This window comes from Protopterus annectens, chromosome 8.part0 (assembly GCF_019279795.1).
Source record: "Protopterus annectens isolate FY-2018-M chromosome 8.part0, PAN1.0, whole genome shotgun sequence".
In the NCBI taxonomy this organism is placed as follows: Eukaryota; Metazoa; Chordata; order Ceratodontiformes; family Protopteridae; genus Protopterus; species Protopterus annectens.
Window position 1 is genome coordinate 339,433,564 of NC_056741.1, and position 22,287 is coordinate 339,455,850.

At 39.9% G+C, this 22,287-nt stretch overlaps 1 protein-coding gene across 1 annotated transcript in view; it reads right to left on the reverse strand.

The window, feature by feature from the left end:
- Positions 1–22,287, reverse strand: part of LOC122808229 (vomeronasal type-2 receptor 26-like) — a 77,339-nt gene that overhangs the window by 26,749 nt on the left and 28,303 nt on the right. The window contains exon 2 of the mRNA XM_044079192.1: positions 12,913–13,134. Within this exon, the coding sequence (XP_043935127.1) occupies positions 12,913–13,134 (222 nt within the window). The remainder of the gene's footprint in view (positions 1–12,912; positions 13,135–22,287) is intronic.

The following is a 22,287-nucleotide window of genomic DNA, read 5'->3' on the forward strand; positions in this document are numbered from 1 at the left end:
TCATAAATAGGCTAGTCAACAAAAGGAAAGAGAGCGGTTGTCCGTTCTCTTACACCTGCCCTTTCCCCTGACTGTAATGCGGTCTCGGAGTTAGAATATTTAGTTGGGGGGGGTACACCCCCCATGTTGGGGGGTATGGGGGTGAAGCCCCCTACTTAAATATATTTATTTTTGTGTGGGGTTGGTGTTTGTCCAACCGATTTCTTTCCGTTGGAAGGAACTCCGTGATTTGGCCATTCGGTAATCTTGTAGTTCGACATTTTGGTGTTGAATAAATCAGAGTTGACATTTTCACTTGTCGACATTATAATATAAACCCCACAGTGATCACAGTCAGTCTGGGGCTGGTTTCTTCCTTTCTCTCCAGATCCTCAATAATTCCCCACTGGCCCAGCTATAGGGTCTAGATCTCATCCTAGTGGTCAAACCAAAACCTACAGCACCCTCTCTGTCCAACCAGTGCTTCGTGCCCCTGCCCAAGTAGCATTGTCAGTGGGGAGTCTTATTGGGGATCTGGAGAAAAAGGGAGAAACCAGCCCCAGACTGACTGTGATCTCTGTGTGCTCTTAAGGGAAATTGTACTTTACTGTGTGTGTACTTGTTATCTGCCCAATGTGCACGCTCTTCACTGGTGCTAGTGGTGAGGATTGAGGCTTCTTGATTACTGGGGCAGTGCACGGCCATCATGTATTATTGGTTGGCAGTGGTGGGATATCCACATCACATATTAATTGTCTGGCAGTGATGGGATATCCACATCAAATATGAATTGGATGATAGTAGTGAGTTAGCCACATCACATATTAATTGGCTTGGAGTGGTGTGGATAGTGAATTTGTGTAGCTTGTGTACAGTGATCACTGAAGGTGTTTTTGTACTTTAAATCAGCCACACAGGGAATATTCAGAGTTCAGATCACAATTGTTTTATTTCCTTTGTTAGCTTAGTTAGTTAGGGAGAGCAGGCAAGCATGTCAGCAGAGGGGTACAGTAAGCTGACAAGGAGCCAGTTGGCTGAGATGTGCCAGGCTAAAGGACTGGTGCATGGACTAAAGCAGACATGATTGCAGCTTTGGTCACAGCTGCATCAGAGAAGAGCAACCAGGAGGATGATCAGACTGGCCGTGGAGATGTACAACACTCAGAGAATGGACAGCTCAACTTTTCTGCAGAGGACTTAAAAATCCATCTGGAGGTAAAGAGACTTGAGGCGGAGACAAGGCATTTGGAAACAAAAGCAGCAGAGAGACTGAGATGTCTACAGGCTAAGGAGAATGAGAAACTGCTATTCCTGCAAGCTGAGGAGAAGGAGGGGCAGAGGCAGCACAAAAAGAAGATGCTGACTCTTCACCAGAGTCATGGAGGTAATGGGGAAGGGAGTAACTGGACCCCAGAACCACAAAAGATCAGTAAATTTCTTCCGCAGTTTACAGAGAGGGATAATTTTGATAGTTTCATTCATATGTTTGAGAGGGTATGTAAACAGTATGATGTTGACCAAAGGCTCTGGGTACGATTCCTGACCCCATTACTCAATGGTAAAGCTGTAACTGTGCTGTCTAAATTATCTGAGCATGAATTTTTTGATTATACTGCTGTTAAGAATTGTTTGCTAGAATATTTTAAGCTAACACCTGAAACTTATAGGAACAAGTTTAGTGAGCATAAATGCAAAGCAGATGAAAGTGTGTGTGAATATGTTGCTGAACTAAGCACTTATTTTCATAGGTGGGTGAGTGGATGTCAGGTCACCAGTTTTGAACAGCTGACAGACCTGTTGGTGAGGGAACAAGCCCTTATCACTTTGCCTGAGGACATGAGGATCTGGTTAGCTGATAGACACTGTGCTACTTAAGATGAGTTGGGGAAGAAGGGAGACCTATACCTAGCAAGCAGAGAATTACTGCACAGGCAAGGGAAACCCAGTGCTGTTCATGGGTCATGGTGGGCAGCCCCGATTTCCCCAGTCTGTCAGTAGCAGGGGAAGCCACTAGTCCAGATACATGTCCAAGACCTAGGGTTAAATGTTTTAAATGCAACCAGTGGGGCCATGTAGCATATAGATGTCCACAGAGGCAAGGTGGGGAACAAAACTTGAGAGAGCCAGTAAGTGGGGAAACAGAAAATGCCAATAGTAGGTTGTCTTCAGACAACACCACAAGAGGTTATATCCTTTCATAGTGAATGGCATAGAGGCCATTGCTAAAAGAGACACAGCCTTTGACAAAACCATTGTGAAGCCTGCAATGGTTACAGAGGAGCACTACTTGCCTGGGCAGTCTACTCCAGTCAGAGCTTTAGGAGGGACCCCATTCCAAATACCTGCGGATAGGGTTCACCTTGACTGGGAGGGTAGAAAAGGAAGCCAGCAAGTAGGTGTATTTGAGGATATCCCTGCAGATGTCCTGATAGGGAATGTTTTTGATAATGCAGTACCATGTGCTCATGCAGTTACACGCAGTCAAGCTTGGAGACAAGCATGTGGGTCTGGTATCCTGGGGGAGACCCAGACAGACCGCACACTTACAGCCAGGACTGGTAAGGTGGTTACTTCAGGAAGGGAGATACTCTGTAGCAGTGAGGCTGAAGGTGATCCACAGCTGCTTGTGGGTACTGATGTTCCCTTGAACAGAGTGACTGCAAAGGCAGAGGTGAGCAGTAGTACCCAGGCTGATAGTGAGGCACCACTGTCAGAGTATACCAGATGTCCTGTGGAAGGGGAGCTGGGAAGGGTTGCAAAGAGAGAACTGAGACAGGCTCAGCTCTCAGACCCTACATTACAAGGCCTGAGGGAGGTTACTAGTGAGGCACCTGATTCTCAAGGGAAGGGGGAATCTGTTTACTGGGACAAAGGGTTACTGTATAGAGAGTGGACCACATAGGGTGCCTGAGAGAGTCAAACAGACTCTGAGGGAGGAGTTACAGGAAATGTGGGAGCTAGGAGTAATTCAGGAGTCCAACAGTCCCTGGGCTTCCCAGTGGTGCTGGTGCCAAAGAAGGATGGCAACAGCAGGTTCTGTGTGGACTACAGGAAATTAAATAGTCACACAGAGTCAGATGCTTACCCCATGCCTAGAAAAGATGAAGCCCTAGAGCAGCTAGGTGGGGCTAAGTATCTTATCACCATTGATCTTACCAAGGGTTACTGGCAGGTGCCCTTGACTCCCAGTGCTAGAGAGAGGTCAGCCTTTGTAACGCCATTTGCCTTGTATGAGTTCACAAAGATGCCCTTTGGGTTGAAAAATGCCACAGTACAATTTCCCTTAAGAGCACACAGAGATCACAGTCAGTCTGGGGCTGGTTTCTCCCTCTCTGTCCAGAATCCCAATAAGACTCCCCACTGGCACAGCTAGTGGAGTCCTTAGCCAGGGTTCCAAGCCAAGTCCTCCCAGCACTCCCTCTTTCCAACCAATGCTTTGTGTCCCTGCCCAGGTAGCGGACACACACACACACACACACACACACACACACACACACACACACACACACACACACACACACACACACACACACACACACACACACACACACTTTGAGATATGATTTATATACATACACTCCTGGGGATGGCTGGCACAGGCTCACTAGCCATGCCCCTTCTGCCCAGGCTATATATAAGGTCATAATCCACTGCCACCAAAACCCCTACTTATCAGCTACTATAAGGCCCTTCCCAAAGGGTGACCAATTCCACTGTGTAATATTACTGTTATCCAAATAGTGTTACTGAGCAGCAAGACTATTGGATTGGCTTTGATGGTATCACCAAATACTAACAAGTACTCTAGAGCTTAAATTATCTCTACACAAAACAGCCACAGTTGAAAGGTTTAAAATATTTAATAATAAATAATAAAAGTACAAAATAAATCTCATCAATTCAACAAAGTGCTAATCAAGAGTTCAGAAATCACAGGAACTTTAAAACAATATTGTAGGATAGTCTGACATAAATATAGAAACAGCTAGACTAGTCTGTCTAAATTCTTTCCTAACTCTATAAGAAATCACTGTTCTAAATACCACTTACATACAGAGCAAGCAAGTGCTGGTGAATTGTTGTCAGCTTCAGCCAAAATCCAAAATCCTCTGAAAAAGTATTAAATTGATAAGACCCACTACTGCTGAGTCATTTCACATTGCATCATTTTTATCACTTCTCCTTTAGTTCCCAGGCTAACAGAAAATCAAAATTTACATTTCTTTGTAAGCTGCACCTGGCCAGGAAGCCACAGCAATACAAGACACTTTTACATGTAAAATCTAGCAATTATCTCTGTCTTAATAACAACAGAAAGGATTTGCTAGCCCGGGCATCCTGTCTCCAAGCTTGAGATCAAACACAGTTGTAATTCTTTACTTAACAGCTTTCTTCCAGCAGGGTGCACTGTGGTTACATTTTTGAAGTTCAGGATATAACACGGTTTTCTTACATTTAGGTTTATTTACATTTGTAACACAAGCCTGTTGAGTATATTAATATTTAAAATGACATAAAAGTATATACAAAATTATATCTAGCTAGGCTGGCAGCTTTCACACCTTTATAGCATAAGTTGAGTCAAGTCAGTTGGCTTAGAAATAAAGTTACATAAAATGCAGATAGGTACACGACAAATCATTTAGTAGCGATAGTTGGTAACACAAAAATCATTCACTGTCTCATACGTTTTGATGAAAAGATGCTTTCATGGCTTATGGCCAGGTAATGTAGAAAACAGTCATACAGAGACACAAACACACACAAACACACACACTTGCACTGGTTACCTACATAGGTTTGAAACATGCTTGATTGATTCACTGGTTTCCAAGAAATGAATATTGAAGCTGTGGTATCAAAAACACTAATTTTTTTTTCAAGAGTAAGTCCATGTGAAAGATCCTCCAAAATTATATATATATATATATATATATATATATATATATATATATATATATACCAACTCAGTGTCACACCGTAGAGGAGATGAGGGAAATCCCTGAAAAGCACTCTGCTGGCTCACACTGTAGAACTCATTGCACTAAAACTCAACTTGATATTAAATTTTGAAACTAAAGTCACATGTCCACCAATGTATCAACACCTGTTTGTGTTTGTATGTGGTATGTATGTGTGTTTGTATGTCTGTTTTTTGTTTATATAAAAATGGGTGCAATTTGGATGATCAAAAATTGTTAAATGGAGCTCTGAACTCTCAGTCACATTTCATCAAATTCTGATATATTGCATGCAGGTAGTTCAGAGAGATGAAACTGCAGTACCCACAAAACACAAATTAGCACTTTTTTGTCATTTTCTGTGATGTTCCAATGATGTATTCCAAATATGTTGTGATCCAACATACTACAGCTCGATATAACATCTTTCTCCCTTTGCAAGATATTTTTTCTGTTTATATGACCATAGAGTCAGTATGTATAAATATACCTGCACACACGCTTACACACAGACACACACACACACACACACACACACACACAACTACCTGAGTACCTCAGGGTTCAGTCCTCGGACCGCTCTTGTTTGGCATCTACTTCTCTGAAGTACAGGCCAACACTAAGGGACTCTGGCTAACAAAGTTGGAAGATGACTGGATGACTGCAAACTGGGAGCCATTATTGAATCCCCAAATGATGTGGATATTCTACAAAAGGGCCTTACAGAAACAGATCCTTGGTGCCAGAGCCATGGGCTCAAGCTCAATGCCAAGAAATGTATAGTTATCCCCTTTGGGAAAAAACATGTACCCGTGAATTACCACATAATTGGCAGTACACTAAACACTGAAAGTGTGATAAGAGACTTAGGGACACAGGTGGACAGTGGTCTCACCTTCGATAACCACATCACCACAAAAGTCAGGAAATCCTTCTATGTGGCACACCTTATCACTAAGGGCTTTTCATCCAGAAAAAAAGAGGTCATTGTCCCACTGTACTCATCCCTCATTAGACCCATTATAGAATACAACACCACGTTTGGTATGTACCTCTCAAGACATCTGCAACAACTGGAAAGGTTACAGAAATACCTCACTAAAAGAATCACAGGCCTAAAGCAGATGGCCTATGTTGACTGTCCAAAAAAGCTCCACCTATACTCTGTCACATATCGTCTACTCAGAGGCGATCTCTGCTTAACATACAAAGCCATGTGAAACCCAGGGCTGTTGGACATGCTGCACTTAAAGAAATCCCTCAGAGGCACACGCTCCAGGGATCTAAACCTAGTCATCACAATGAACAAAACGTGCTGGAGGGATAGGTTCCTGACCCAGAGACTCCCCAGACTCTGGAATAGACTGCCCATACATGTCAAGCAGAGCGCCTCTTTGGTCCTCTTCAAAAGGAACCTTGATGATTGGATGGGAGATAGGAAATTCACCCTGGGGATCATGTCTGTCACTCTGCTAGACAGGGGTCCAGGGAAGTAAATACTGTGGGAAGAAATAGCCTGGGAATTGTTATGTCTAGGCTTGTATAGGCCCTAGGGCCGATAGCCTAGTACCAACCTATGAACATATGAACTTATATATATGAGACCATGCTGTTTAGTTGACTTTTCATTTAACTGAAATATGTATTGGGTGTGTAAATTGAGCAAATGCCTGTTTATGTGAGTATGAACAAAAGATAATTGACATTAATAATTGGCTTAGTTTTTGGTGTCATTCTAGGGGGATGCAATGTTTGTCAGTGTGGAAGTACATGGTTAACAAACCACAATGCTTTGCCAAGGATGGTCTGTACCTGCTCCCTGTAGGCTTTTGAATATTGACTAAAACATTGCCTTCTTTAGGCAATGTCAAAGTGATAAACCTTCAAATATAGCAAAATCTATCAAAAAAAACAAAGAAACACAAAGCCTAACTAAGTACCAAGAACTGCACAACTGTGCAAAAAAAATGCATTAGGCTGGACAAATAATCTTACTACATGACATTACAAACTAAATACCAACACAACCCCAAAAAATTTGGGAAAAATGTAATCCAGCTACTAAAACCCATGCAAAAGGCTACCCCAAACCAACCACCCCTGACACTAAAGTTCCCATCGAAACACAATTCAACTACCACTTTGTGAACTCAGTTCTATCCTTAATATCACAGGACAGTTCCAACCTCACTATTCCCCCAACACAAATAACACTAATGCAAGCTTTACCCTCAAAACAGTTCCCAACACTTCAATCAAAAGCATGCTCTCCAAACTAAAAACCTCATCAACAGCAGCTGACCTACTCCCCAGCTATTTCTTGAAACTCACAGCAGATGCTATTGCTATCCCAATCTCCACTCACATAAATAGATCATTTGTTGAAAACTATGTGCCCAAATTCTGAAAAATATCCTATGTTGCATCCATACATAAAGGCAGGACCTCCACTGAACTTAATAACTACAGACCGATTGCTATACTTTCCCTCCCTGGCTAAAATCCTAGAAAAATGCATTAATACCTAGGGGCTAAAATATCTCCTAGACAGCAACATCCTGTCACCTACTCAACATGGTTTCAGACCTGCCCATAGTACCACTACAGCCCTCCTCTGCTTCACAGACACAGTAAACAGTCTCAAAAACGAAGGCCTGCAGGTGTCAACTCTTTTTTTGGATATGTCCAAAGCATTTGACACAGTCTCACACTAAATCCTGCTAAACAAACTAAACCAATATCACCTATCAAATTCCACTCTTACCTGCTTCCAAAGCTACTTAACTAACAGGTACCAAGCTGTGAAATGGGAAAATTCTCTCTCTCCTCAGCTGCCCATAACTATAGGAGTCCCACAGGGTTCTATCTTAGGACCACTACTATTCACAATCTTCATAAATGACCTCCATACCTCCACACAGCATGCATCTATCATTCAGTATGCAGATGATACTACCTTAATATGTGCTGCACAAAACATTCCCACCCTCCTGCAAACAATTCAATTAGCATTCTCTGACGTTGAAAACTACCTTACCAAAGCCCAACTTATCCTCAATCCAAAGAAAACTCAACTTATGATTATAACCAGTTCTAACAAAAACACTGATAACAGTCAATTCAATATCTACTCTACAAATGCTACTGCAATCGCTCCAGTGGCACAGACTAAGCTATTGGGAATAACCATAGACTCCCACCTAAAATTTGATAGTCATCTCAACTTAACTATTAAAAAAGTACATGCCAAACTGGGATCACTCTGCCGTATCAAACCATTTCTTACCAACAACACAAGATCAGCCATTGCTCGCTGCCAACTTTTATCCACCCTACTCTATGCATCTTCCATTCTGACTAATCTCAACAAAACTGAACTAAGCAAAATGGAAGCCTGCTATAACAGAATTGCCCACTTTGCTGCAAATTGCTCATATAGAACTCATCACGGTACTGCTTTGAGACAGCTCCACTGGCTTGAACTGCCCAACCTCCTAACCTACAATCAGCTCTGCCTCTGTCATTCTATCTATTACCTCCCCAGTAAGTGTCCTGCCCTCAAAAACCTAGTACAACATCACTCAGCCAAAAGGCCTCTTAGCTCATCAAGCAAACTACTACTAGAAGCCACCAACAGCTACAATAGCTTTGGAGACACACTATATAGTAGTTCAATGGCTAAAAGTTGGAACTCTCTCTCTACTGGCATACAAAAACACATTGTCCAAAGCCTCCTTTAAAAACCTCATTAGGCAACATCTCAGGCAAAGTTGGCAGGTCAAATGATTGCTCCCCAGGCTATTGAAAGTGGATAAGGTACACATACTAAACCTAGAGTACTTGATAATAGTTTTCACTCTTACGCACAAACACTGGCTAATGTACAATGTATGTACTGTACCTGTGTACTATGTATGTATTCTACCTATGTTCCAAATTTCAGCTGTATACCACAAATCTGTTAATTACCTTTATTTTTAAATTAATATTTTTTGTTCTCTCCACTGTAACTGTTGATGTGCTGCATACCACTGTAAAAACATGTCTATTGTAATTTGTGTGTATACTGATCATGTGTAAATATCTAAATGTATCTGTAATTTTTCAATGTGGAGCTATTCTCCCTGGGCCTGTGCTGAAAAGGGGCCTTTTCGATTCAGTCAGACACCCCGGTAATGTAAAATAAAATAAAATAAAAAAATCTACCCTTGAAAATCTAAAAGTGTTGCTTCTCAATGTCAGGAGTCTAAAAAGAAGCCCCATTTCCTCCAAGTTACAGACAACATCCCATACCTTATTCTAGTAAGCTACAAGTCACTCTCTATTTTCCATCCATTGCTCATGCTTAGATCTATTGGAGACATTCAACATTCAACCAAATGCCATATTCATGAGGATTTTAATTATACATCTATAAACTGGGAGTTTGACATGACCCAAAATTTGTAGGCTCAGAAATTCCTTTGTAAACACAATCTGGGCTAGTTAGTGCATATGCCTACTAGAGTTACAAGCACATTGGACATGGTACTCACAAATATGGTACAATGCGGCAACCCCCTTCCCTCGAAATCCTTTCTACTCTCAGGTAAGGTCAGACCATAAAGCAGTCTCCTTCAAAATAAGAATCAATTCTGTGACTCTAGCAAACCCTATAACAGTTAGAAACTAATCCAGGACAAACTACCTTTTATTAAGTGATAACCAGTAAAAATGTCAAGCCCCTCCAAACCCAGTTAGCACAGCAGCCTAGGCAAACTTATTCACAGAAGCTCTGTACAACCTCAGTAATTATTGCATAGAGGCAGCTATGCTTGCCAGAAGTATACCAAAACTAACTCAAAAAACCAACTACCCTGGGGGAATCCAAAATTAAACTGGTTGTACAACAAAAGAAAAAAAAGTCATAGCTAAAATTAGGAAGCATAACACCAAAAAAGCTAAAAACTGCCTCATCAAACTGAATAAACAACTAAGAGGACGATTGTCCAACAAAACAAATTATGAGGTAACAGTAGTGTCTCAGGGCAAGAACAACCATACGGCCTTCTTTAGTTATGCCCATAAACTCAAAGGCAACACACAACAGTGTACCAAACTGTTGGTAAATGGAGAGACATTCATAGAACCAGGAGATATAGCAAATCTTCTGGCTGACAAATTCAGCTTCAAGCAACTTTACCTCCCTCTTACCCTCAGCCACCCCCCAGGAAATACCTTCTAACATAATTCCTCCATCTAATGGAGATCTAATAGAAATAGAGGTAGTACTTGGCTAGGCTTGTAGGGGCCCTAGGGCAGTGATGGCGAACGTATGACATGTGTCAAAGGCGACAGATGCCACAACGTTTTGGGTGACATGCCAGTGATCACCAACACCTGAATTACCAAAGACACTGCTTTTGCATTCATTGCTCATGTGAAGTGCACTGAATTATTTTGTGACAGGAGCTTGTGACACACCAAACCCAAAAGATTCACCATCACTGCCCTAGTGCCATTAGCCTAGCAGTGTCCTATGATCCTATGATCTATCAGTAGGGATCAGATCTTAGATGTGCTCTCTAAAGCCAATAATGCAGCTTCAGTGGGCCCCAATAATATTCTAGGATGCCTCCTTAGTAGCATGAAATATGACCTATTGGGACCACTGATGTCACTATTCAGCCATAGCCTCTGGATAAACTTCATGCCATGTGAATAGAAGACTGCAAAGGTCATCCGTCTGCACAACAATGGACCATCAATGGATCCTGTGAATTAGAGACCCCATAGTCTGACTAGTCTCATCTGCAAAGCCATGCAAAGATTTATCATGAAAATAATTAGCAATGGCACAGAAAACCTTCAGACACTGAACTTAACCCAGCTTGGTTTCATCAAAGGCAGGTCATGCCGACTGAACCTATGGACTTCTATTAGAAGGTCACTAAGGCAATGGATGAGGGCAAAAGAGAACATAATGCCTATCTTGGCCTAGCTAAGGAATTCCTTGACCTTGCTAAGGAATTTGATACAATATCCCGCTTGGGCATTGTAAACAAACTCATGGAATTAGGCATAAACCCCTGTGTAAGTTGCTGGATAGCCAGCTGGCTCACAGACGGGACCGAGGAAGTTAGGATTGCAGAGACCACCTCCAAAAAGAAGCTGGTCACCAGAGTTCCCCATGGCTATATGTGGGGTCAGCTCCTCTTTGGCATCTATTTTTCAGAAGTTAAAGACATTGTTAAGGACCTCTGGCTTACTAAATTTGCAGATGATTGAAAGCTTGGACCAATCCTAGAAACCCTACAAGATACTAACGTTTTACAGCAGTGTATAACAGAGACAAATGACTGGTGCTAAAGCCACAGCTTAAAACTCAATGCAAAGAAATGCATAATAGTACCTTTTGGTAATTCACCCACCTGGGGAAAATACCTCATTGATAAAACACACCTAAAAGTAGACGCAGTAGTAAGGGATTTGGGGACTCATGTAGGTGGCAGCCAAGCTTTCAAACAACATGTTTCTAAGGCTGTATGTGACTCAACCTGTAAGTAAGGGCATGGCATCTAGGACAAGAGAAGTCATCGTGACACTGTATTCAGCCATCACCAAACCAATCAGTGAGTATAATGCCCACTTATGTATGTACCTGACTACATGCATACAATGACTGGAACTTCCACAGAGGTTTCTTACAAAAAGAATACAAGGCACAAACACAATGCCATGTGCAGTTTGCCTCAAAGCCTTGTTTCTATACTCTGTTTCCTGCAGATTGCTGAGAAGTTATTTATGCCTGGCATACTCTTGGATCCTGGTCTGAAAGACCTTTTGCATATCCACAAAATGAACAACATCAGAACAGCTAGATGTAAGGATTTAAACTTTGCTTGTGACTTAAATAGAACATGCTGGAGGGACAGGTATGTATGTAAGAGAATCCCCATTCTATGAAATTGGCTTCCCATCTATGTGAAGCACAGCCCTCCTTAACCCTATTCAAGTGCAGCCTAGCCCAGTGGATCGGAAATCAGAAATTTATCACTGCTCTAATAGCTATGTTTCTGATGGACAGATGCAGCCATTAAATCATGCCCTAACTAACATACATACATACACCCCTTAAAATAACTTCTATAGCACAATAACTCATGGGATACTTTTGGGCTGCATTGTTAGACTTATAAAGGACCCAGTGGTTGTTAGCCTAGTACACCTATGAACGTATAAACCTATGTATTTGCAACAGCAAGGTGGTTGAATGTTTTGGTTGCATGCTTGTCCAGACAGGTTGGATGAGGTAGGTGCTATGAGCATATATTTTGTGTGTGGATAGTGTTTGCAAGTATTTTACATTTTGCTGGTATTCGGTTACTTCTGTCATTACCAGTATTTATTTCTTTTTGAATGCCAGTAATGTATGCACATTTTTTGAGTGGTGTCAGTTGAATAAATATAATGCTTGAGGGAGAGGTTTTTATGCATTTAATATATCTGTGCAGTAGATGGATTAATGTGGTGTTTTGTTTTTGTGAAGAATGCACTATATTTGCTGTGTCTTCACCATGTGATCCAAGATCACCATAATGAATGTGTTGGTAAATCAGAGATACTGAGTCAAGTTAAAATGACGACTTTAGATTACTGCACTTGATTATGAGATGAAAAGATGTTTCCTGAATGTCATCATCTGTTCTAGTTTTCTTTGGTTTTAAATGTGTAATGTGAAATTGGGAGGTGTGGTTAATGAGCATTTTTTAGGTGAAGCTGGAAGTGAGCATGAACGCAACAATCGTCATAGACTTTGTAGTGCTTTTCTTGGTAACAAACTCACTGTGTTAGCTGCATGTGAATAAAAAGTAAAGCTGACAAGTAGTGTGCTTATTTTTAAACCATTCATGCAAATGAGATAAATGTTTTTTCACATATTCATTTTCTTAACATTTAATAGACATTCCATCCCATAGTTACTGTTCCTTACCTTATCACCATCCCATAAAATGCTGCTGTCATTTATAAAAAGAGCTTTTTTGGCTGTTGCACTGGAATTAAATTGTCCGACTCTTGCATAACTGGAAAGGCCAGCAGGTGAAAGCTGCCATTGCAAAATGTCATATACTGCAGGAGGGTTACCATTTGCATCAAAGAACACCTGCTCACCGACTTTATTTCTAAAGTACACATTTTTCACATAGTGAAGAATCTAGGTATAGAAAACAACATAAATATTAAAATATTAAAAGTTCTACTATTTATACTTCTAACAAGTTGATTATTTTTATCACACACCTCTTAAAGAAGACAATTACTGTTTGAAGGCAAGATTATTTAAATTTTTATTGAATCAGGAAATCAATATTATACATTATTTGTAAGTTGTTATGTGATACCTTCATACCAACTTTGAAAAGTAACCACTAATATGATTCAGAGCAGAGAATAAATGACTATTCCCATTCTCAGCATGAAATATATTTTTCTTACTATGTTTCCACATTTAAATACATTCCAACATGATTATAAAATAAAAAAAATATATCTTAATGTTCAGTGTATACAAAATAATCAACATTAAGATATTCTGTTAATCCACAATAAAGTGATCTAGTGTGTAAAATATTACGCCTGCTATTTAACCTTGGGTGAGTTCAGTGATACTAGATTTTTTTCAGGCTCTGCTTGAATACTACATGACTTTTAATGTGTTGTCATCTAATTGTCTCAGTGCTTCTAGTTCACATTGAAAAAGTGGCACTACACCAGAACATAACATTTATTCTATGCTTCTCATCCAAAGCACTAAAATGGAAACAATGAAACCATTTTTACTGGGTAGGGGGGATTGTTATTCCATATGCAAAACATAGCCATATATGGCCTCACTTGCACTAAATTTAGAATAATCCCTTCCCAAGCACAAACAATATAGGTGCAAAACATCTGATTGCACTGGGTATAACTTTTTCACATTACTTTTTTCTTTAATATTTATATTTTCAGTTTTAAGATTTTTGCCCCTTTACTATATTAGTTTTGTCATTATTTCCTTCACCGAACATAGTAAAACCACCCAAGACACTTTGAATTTGTTCTGTTAAGAAATACTTCAGACAGTAATTTCAAAACTTCAGTGTAAAATGAGAGAACGCATTTATGAGAGCTACAGCAGTTTTAACAATAGTTTAATTGTGAATTTGTTGAGTCAATGAAAAATGATCATTTGAATCATGTTTATAATGAGACCAAAAATGTAAAATTATCCTGAAACCTGGATTAGGTACATACTTGGGAACACATAGGGAGTGGGTACAATGAATCTGTGTTATTCTGACAATGCACTCACTATTTTGGTCTTAAAGCAGTCTGTGTCATTTATACCTCTATAATGTCAGACAAATATTTATTCTAATCATATAAAACAGAAGAAATTTGAGAATATGATTTGGATATCATAGTGGCTATGATTCAAAAGGCTTAAATGGTGCATCAGCTAGAAGCAGCCTATGAGCCCATGAACCTATGAACGCGTACAACCAAATGCAGTTAGATGTGTCATGTACAGAGTTCTTCAAACCCTGCTGTTGCATATTCTATTGGGTTACTCTGACTGGGTTGGGTAACTTATTTGGGTGTGGTGAGCAGATTAAGATATCTGAGGAGCACTGAGTGTTTTTTGTTGCTAGGATACTTGCACCATAAACCAGCAGACAAGTGAGTATCTAACAGCAACAAAAGCACCAACTCCAAAGCACCACTCGAATAAAACAACAGCAGACTTGGATTCACCAAACACGATTTAATAAGAGTATCTGTCTCTGACGTCTCGGCCTTAGCCTTCAAGGAGTACAGAATAAGTATAAAGCACATAATTTATATACAAACTAAATCCATTGATTAAAAACAATTAAACAATTAATTAATTAAAAAAATCAATTAAACTAGCAGCATTTTCCAATTAAAATCCTCGTTTAGTCCCTTTGGACATAAGGTTTTAAATTTTAATATATAAACAGATTCTTTATATAACAACATTTGTTTAATTTTTGACGGTTCATATTTATAGTCAGGTAATTGTTCTAAAATTGTCGCTTGTAACAACTTGTCATTGTTGTAATGGTTTTCAAAAAAATGTCTAGCAACAGGGCTTTCAGTTTTGTTATTAATGATATCCCTGACATGTTCCAAAAGACGAACCTTAAAGGGTCTCTTGGTTTCCCCTATACTCCCCCAAGTGAGTATCCTCTTGTGCACTTATTTTTGGAAAGTAGTTTGCAGAATCTTTCCCTGTCACCCACCAAGGTAAAATAAGGCAGTGTTTCATTTCTCACCTTCTCCCAAAAGTGCTGCACTAGTCATCACCTTAATTATTCCCTTTAACTGACTCTCTGACTTCCATATCACTTGCTGAGCATGGGTCAGCAACATTGCAAGTCACTATGTCCATTTCCCAGCACACCTGCCTGCATTACTTAAGTAATGGAATATTGGGTAAGATTACTGGCATCACAGATGGCTTCATTCACCAACCCATGTCACAGAGGTAGCACAAATGTTACACATGGAACAATTGCACGGACAGACAGAATGACAGACAAATATACAGACCCACAAACTCACACAGTCTCTGTCTCTCTCTCACACACACACACACACACACACACACACACACACACACACACACACACACACACACACACACCGCACCTCTCAGTTGTGCTTGATTGTGCAGAATATCCCTGATTTTTCTTCACATTTTTGCCTTGTCCTCATAATTTTTTTTGTAAATCACTGATGGTTATAGTCAGGCAGTCATACCAGGCATTGCAGCTTCATACTTCTTATTGTTCAGAAAATTCAATGCCAAACCTATTGACCTTTTGAGTGAATTAAATTGTCCCTGAATATTGTTGTCTTCCATTCATATAAGTATTAAACTGCAGAAGTTCTTTTTTGTGCTGGAAGTATAGCTGGCCATGCAGCATTTTACATTTCTTTCAGATGATCTTAAACTACCACAGCACTTCATTTCTCTGCTTAGGATTGAACATACAATGGTCTACCTTGCCTGTAGTTTTCAGAGTTAGCAGGGATAATCTTCCCATAAGCTGGTCTTAGTTTGTGTATTTGTGTATGTGTTTGTTACATACACACCAACACTGTCTTAGTATCATACCTGACTTTGCATGTATGCCATTCCCTTGCTAGCAGGCTAATGATTAACAGAGCCTTATCTGCACTTTGTTGCCGAGATATATAATGCAATTTGGCAGTGTGCTTTTGATGGGTTTTTGCCCTTTTTGCCACTGTCGTGTGACTTGCAGATGGTATATATAATTAAGACTGGAGTGGAGGTAGGAGTCCCTCATACTGGGATGCAGCAGGGCTTGCATCCTGGAAAAAAAAAGCAAGCAGTAGTCAGAGAAGTGTACAAGGACAACTCAGACTAGACTGAAGACCTGGAAGTTGACTTTTGAAAAAATGCAGGTTCAAGGAAATGCTCATGCTCTAGCACCTCATGACGAAGTGGTAATAGGTGGAGTTGTAGAAGAATGGCAGTGCCTGAAAACAGCATACATGCGAGGACTATAGAATAGATATGTGTCTGAGCCAGGTAGGGAAATAAGCTACATATGGAAAGCTGGTAATGGAATGCAGAAGTCCGGGAAGTCATCAAAAGAAAGAAGTGCAGCAAAAAGTGAGAGATAGAAAATATGGGCAAGACAAAGAAGGAAAACAGGCTGACTAACAAAGAGGCTAAGACATCAATTGCAATAGCAAAAAACAAGGCATCAGAGACACTATACCACCTTCTAGGTAGAGACTTTAGATGACACAAAGAAACACTATTAGGTTTCAAGGCAGGACAGAAAGATAAAGAAGACAGTCATCAGACACCCTTCATAAGGGATTCCAGCAACCAACTGTTCACCAGTCTGCAGAACATCATAGGTAGATGCAGGAGTACTTCTAGCAGCTTCGGCATGAAAAACCCCCCCCCTGAGAAGCTATATAGTCCCATACATAGCCTATAATGAAAGAAGAAGAGGAAACCACTCTAAAAGAATTACGAACAAGACGCTGTCCGGTTTGATTCTCAGATAGAGCGTCTTCTGCGTGGAGACATGCATGAATGGGCGTACCTTCGCTGAAGGTTGTGCATCAGGGCTGGTAACTCGGCATGTAAAAATCAACTACCAATCATTAGCGGACCGGAGTTCTGCTGTGGCGACCCCTAACCGGGACAAGCCGAAAGACACAACAACTAAGGAAAATGAAGTCAAGGAAAGCACATGGCTTAAATGAGGTCACTGCAGAATTAGGGGAGGAATGTCTTCTGAAGGTACTCATAGCAGTATGGAAAGAAAGGAATCTCCCAGATGACTGGAGAACACGCATAATATTTCCAGTGTACAAGATCAGAGGGGACATTCACAACTGTGGGCAGCATACCTCTCAACTATCCAGATTTTTGCAGAATGTCCAGATTTTTCCCTAATATTTTTGGTGTGTTCCTCATACAATGTGTGGTTTTCTGGCAAGTCATTCAGGATCGAAGTCAATAAATAATACTAAATAAAATCAGACATTTAAGTTTCATACTTCGTATTCTTCAGAAAATGCATAATAATGCAAAATCTGTTATTCTAGCAACTTTCTAGATTTATAGGAAATTTAAGATCTGTCCCTATTTTGGACCTTTGTCTCCCCACATACCTCTCAACCTGGAAACATCAAAAATATGGACAAAGACCCATGAAAAGTAGGTACAACTGGCCAAAAATCTGGATACTAATTAACACAAAATGTGTGTATATAATCATATAACCCCTCCCACTCCAGTGGAATGATGGGATACCAACATGAACTTGAAGTCACTAAATAATAATAAATAATGGCAAACATTTAAATTTCAGACTTCATATACCTCAGAAATACTTAATAATACAAAAGCTACTATTCAACAACTATCTGAGTTCACAGGAGCAATATTTAAAATATGTCCCTATTTTTGGGCCTTTGTCCCACCGTTATTTTTGGATTTGTCCAGATTTCTTGCTCTGCGAGATTGAGAGGTATGGTCTGTATGCCAGGGTGACCCAGTTCAAACAAAGCATGCTATCAGACTTTGCATGCGGCAAATGATTAGCCATGTCAACTGGGTAATTAAGACATGTGACACACCGCAATCACATAATATACTGCAACAATTAAAAAAAGATGTTACTTCATAACCTGGTCCATTTTAGTGCAGTGATTTAACCATGGCAGTGCAGTGATTTAACCATGGCAAAACACTACAGAGATGCTTGTCTGAATATTGACTCTACTTAACTAAAGCTCTATCAATTTTGCAACATAAGTCAATAGATTATGTCTCCTCCAGTATATTACATAATGAGCACAGTAGGAGAAAAGGGACAAAACAAATAAAATGCTCACATGTTAATTGTGGTACGTTTTAATAGCTAAGACAAAAAAATTCACAAAGGCCTATTATATACCCACTCCAATGTGCACTACCAACCTATGTAGCAAAATTAAACTGCAGGGGTTAAAAACCATGTCAATATTTGAAAAATAAAAAAAACAATGTTGAGAAAAAAAAACATGTCAATGACAGAATACCACAAATGTTTTCGTTGTAATTTTTAATAGAGGAAAACACTACCAAAGGTCATGTGCAAATGCCAGAATGTAATACACATATGAACATCAATCCTTCTCAGTCTCTATATTTGAAGCAATCTATAATATCAGCACTGTCAGTTTCTTTCATAACTTTAAAAATTGGCAGCCCGGAGACACCGAGGGACTGTAAGCAGATCAACAGAGGAAACTCAGCAGTAAAGGGCACACACCCACTCAGGCAGTCAGCAACAGACCGGTGGACTAAAGAGATGTATGGACTAACTGTAAACAGGACTACTAGCACATTTTAGAGTGATATAGTCAGCGTGGGTGACCCTGCGGTATTGCAAGGACTAGGTTTAGATGATTTACTCTTTATGACTGGAACCTGCAGAAAAGAGGAATATTATCGAGAAGAAAACATCAATATCTAATAACATAATAACGGCAAGAGTTTTCTTACCACAACTAAAAGATGTCAAAGCATCTTAGTCAAATATGTGCAGTGAAATCAGCCAAAATGTAAACCACGTAACTCATACTGGGCTCACTAAACTGACAGAGACAAGTTTTCTCTGTCTTTCAACTAGGAAATAAGTCTCCTGCTACAGTGCATATGCTAGAGCATCTGCGTTTGGGTGCACCTCTTTTCTAGCCTGTACTCTGTAGCAATGACCCCGGGTGTGAGCCTTCACTGATCCAGGTTCTGTAGCAATGTCTCTGGCATTTGTGCCCTCTCTTTTGAATTTGTCATGTCCTTCGTACTGTAAGGCATGCTGTTGTTGGTTTGTATTTGCCTTCTCAGCTACTGGGGAGAGGGAATTATTTTTTGGTATGACGTGTTAAAGGTGCAGGTCATTCGGTTAATACGCAGTGTTTAACTCTAAAAGTCGGTTTATAATCCGAAGCACTTGCCCAATGTTATGTACACTTTGGTTTTACAGACGTATGTTAAGGGAATAATGAGCAGAACCTTCACTTTTTCAAATTTAGTTTTAACTTAAAAATAACAGATTCAAGGATAATAGCAACAAATCACCCAGAAGACGAATTCAGCCACTGATATAAGGATAATTCCAACTTTATTCAGCCAAAAAAATAAAAAACATAAACGCTCTCTTTATACAGTACATTTTCATTAAAACCTTCATCAGATGTGGACTGCATGCAACCAAAATCCTTTTATACCTCTAGTTCCCATCATTTCAATTAACTAAGGCACAATTAAACTTTAAAGGTACAGTGAAAATTGAATATTCAAGTCTACTTATCTAAAATAACATACTGGTACAACTGAATTGAATTTTGAAGGCAGATTGGATAGGCTTAAAATGGCCTGCAAGGGGGCATCTAGCCTAGTACATACACATGAACCTCTGAAAGACAAAAAAATCCATATTCTTGGAACTCTGTCAGTAAAATTACATGATAAAAACATCTATAAAGGGTTCGTACCTCTCAAGTGTCCAGATTTTTGCAGAATATCCAGATTTTGTCCTCATGTTTTTGGTTTGTTTTTCATATAATATGTGTTTTCCAGACAAATCACTGGGGACTGAAGTCACTAAATAGGTAAAGATATTTAAGTTTCAGACTTTATATCCTCCAGAAAATGCATGCTAATTCAGAACCTGTTATTCTGGAATATTTAAAATATGTCCCTATTTTGGTGCCTTTGCCCCTCCACCCACCATTATTTTAGGCCTTGCACAGATTTCTTTTGTTAAGAAGTAAAGAGGTATAAAAATTGACCTTCAGCCATTTTAAAGGCCACTATCCATCTTGGGTCACTTCCAGTTTCATGTAGTAGTGTGGGAACAAACCAGCAAGAAAGCAGTATTGGAACTCTTATCCCCATCAGTTAAATAACATAAAATTATACCTCAGTTCACACAAATTAACTTTCCTTCATCTCTCCACACTTAATAGTGCCCTGTACCCCTATATCCCATTTCATCTTCCTCCTCACTTCTTCCAGGTCTCTCTGTGCTGCTATCATCATAGCCCATGAGGTACAGGAGAGAATACAGGCCTATGAGGCACACAAGTGCATGCCCTTAATGGGACAGCTAAAGAAGTCTTTCTTCCCATCCTGAGCCTCATCCTTGCTTACGTTAGCCAATCCTGTGGTACTGCTTATCTTTTTGTGAGGTTCAGTCCAACTCTTTGTGCAATGAGTGCATTAGTGGGCCACCATCCTTGCCATAGATTACTCCTCTTTGATACCTCCAGCTCTTCTCAGCACCATCTCCTCTTATGTTTCCCTTAGGAATTAGTGGTTTACAGATTATACCTTCCTGCACTTCCTCATCTCACAAGTACTTCCCTGCTTTCCAGGTTTCAGTGGGGAATGATCTCATGCCTGTTGCCTATGGATCTCCAATGACCCCTTTCTGGCATTTTTCCAAAATGCACTTTTTCCTTCTAGGGGCTTTGCAGATGGTTCTTTGTCCTCTCAGTCCTTATCTTCTTCTCTTTTTTGGATGCTTCAGTCCTTTCCTTTAACTCTACTATCTCCACTCTTCATGAGTTGGAGGCCTTAATCACACATGCTTTTGTGTGTGTGTGTGTGTGTGTGTGTGTGTGTGTGTGTGTGTGTGTGGTTAGTGTAGATCAGTCTTGCATTTCTAACGACAGGCTGCACTGTTTTAACATGTGCTCCCTCCCTTCTCATAATTCAAACAACAGGCTGAATATGCAGTATGTTTTAACACACAGTTGCTGAAGTGTTCCACTGTTTTCATCCTCATTCCTTATATCAAGAGACCTTTGTGTAGGGCCACCTGCATGGTTGCCCACTCCTTGAATTTATAGCAGTGATATTACATAATAACTTTTCACAGTCTCTCCATTCCACCACCTTCCTTCACCTCACACTGTGTGTTCGATCAGCTTAACATGGAAGTCACTTCATTAGCTGACACAGCCACTGCTCTACAAAGAAAAGTATGGGCCGGATTCACGAAACCTCCATGTAAGAGTTAATATGTCTTACACGGAGGCTGCAGTCTAACGGTATGACGTCAGCATGCCATGCATATTCATGAGGGCATGCTGAATCATACCCTAGGCTAACACAGTCTGTGTAGGAAAGTAGGGGGTGTGTCCGAATGCCGAGTTCTGCAAAGGGACATGACCCCAGAAGAGTCAGAGTCCTGAAAGTAAACACCCATGTGAGAGTCCGCGGAAATGTCAAGGAACACAACACCACATGCCCTCACAGACTATAAACCCAACTGAAATGTAAAACGTAAAAATAGCAGTTTAATTTTTTTTTTATAATTTCCAAAATGTTTGCCCGCAGTTGCGTTCGTTTGCGTGGGTATGCCCTCCGCTCAGCCACAGTTAGCAGACATTGAAAAGCCTATAAGATCTAAATATGCAAATTAAGCCAAGTAGCAATAGCGTAGCGGTAGAGACGTTAGCCAAAGAGGAGGTAGTCACGGTTCGAGCCCCCACAACATCATTTTCCATGTTTATTTAAATAAGCATGAAACAATCCCCTGACATATATATATATATATATATATATATATATATATATATATATATATATATATATATATATTTATATATATATAATACTATAATTTAAGTAAAATGTAATGAAATGGGCCATGTATTTTTGAAGAAATCCGACATAATAAAATATAAAAAAAGGATCAGAATTGCCCATAGCTTAGCAAGGCTTTAGCAAGCTGAATATGGGTGCCCAAAGGTGAGCAGC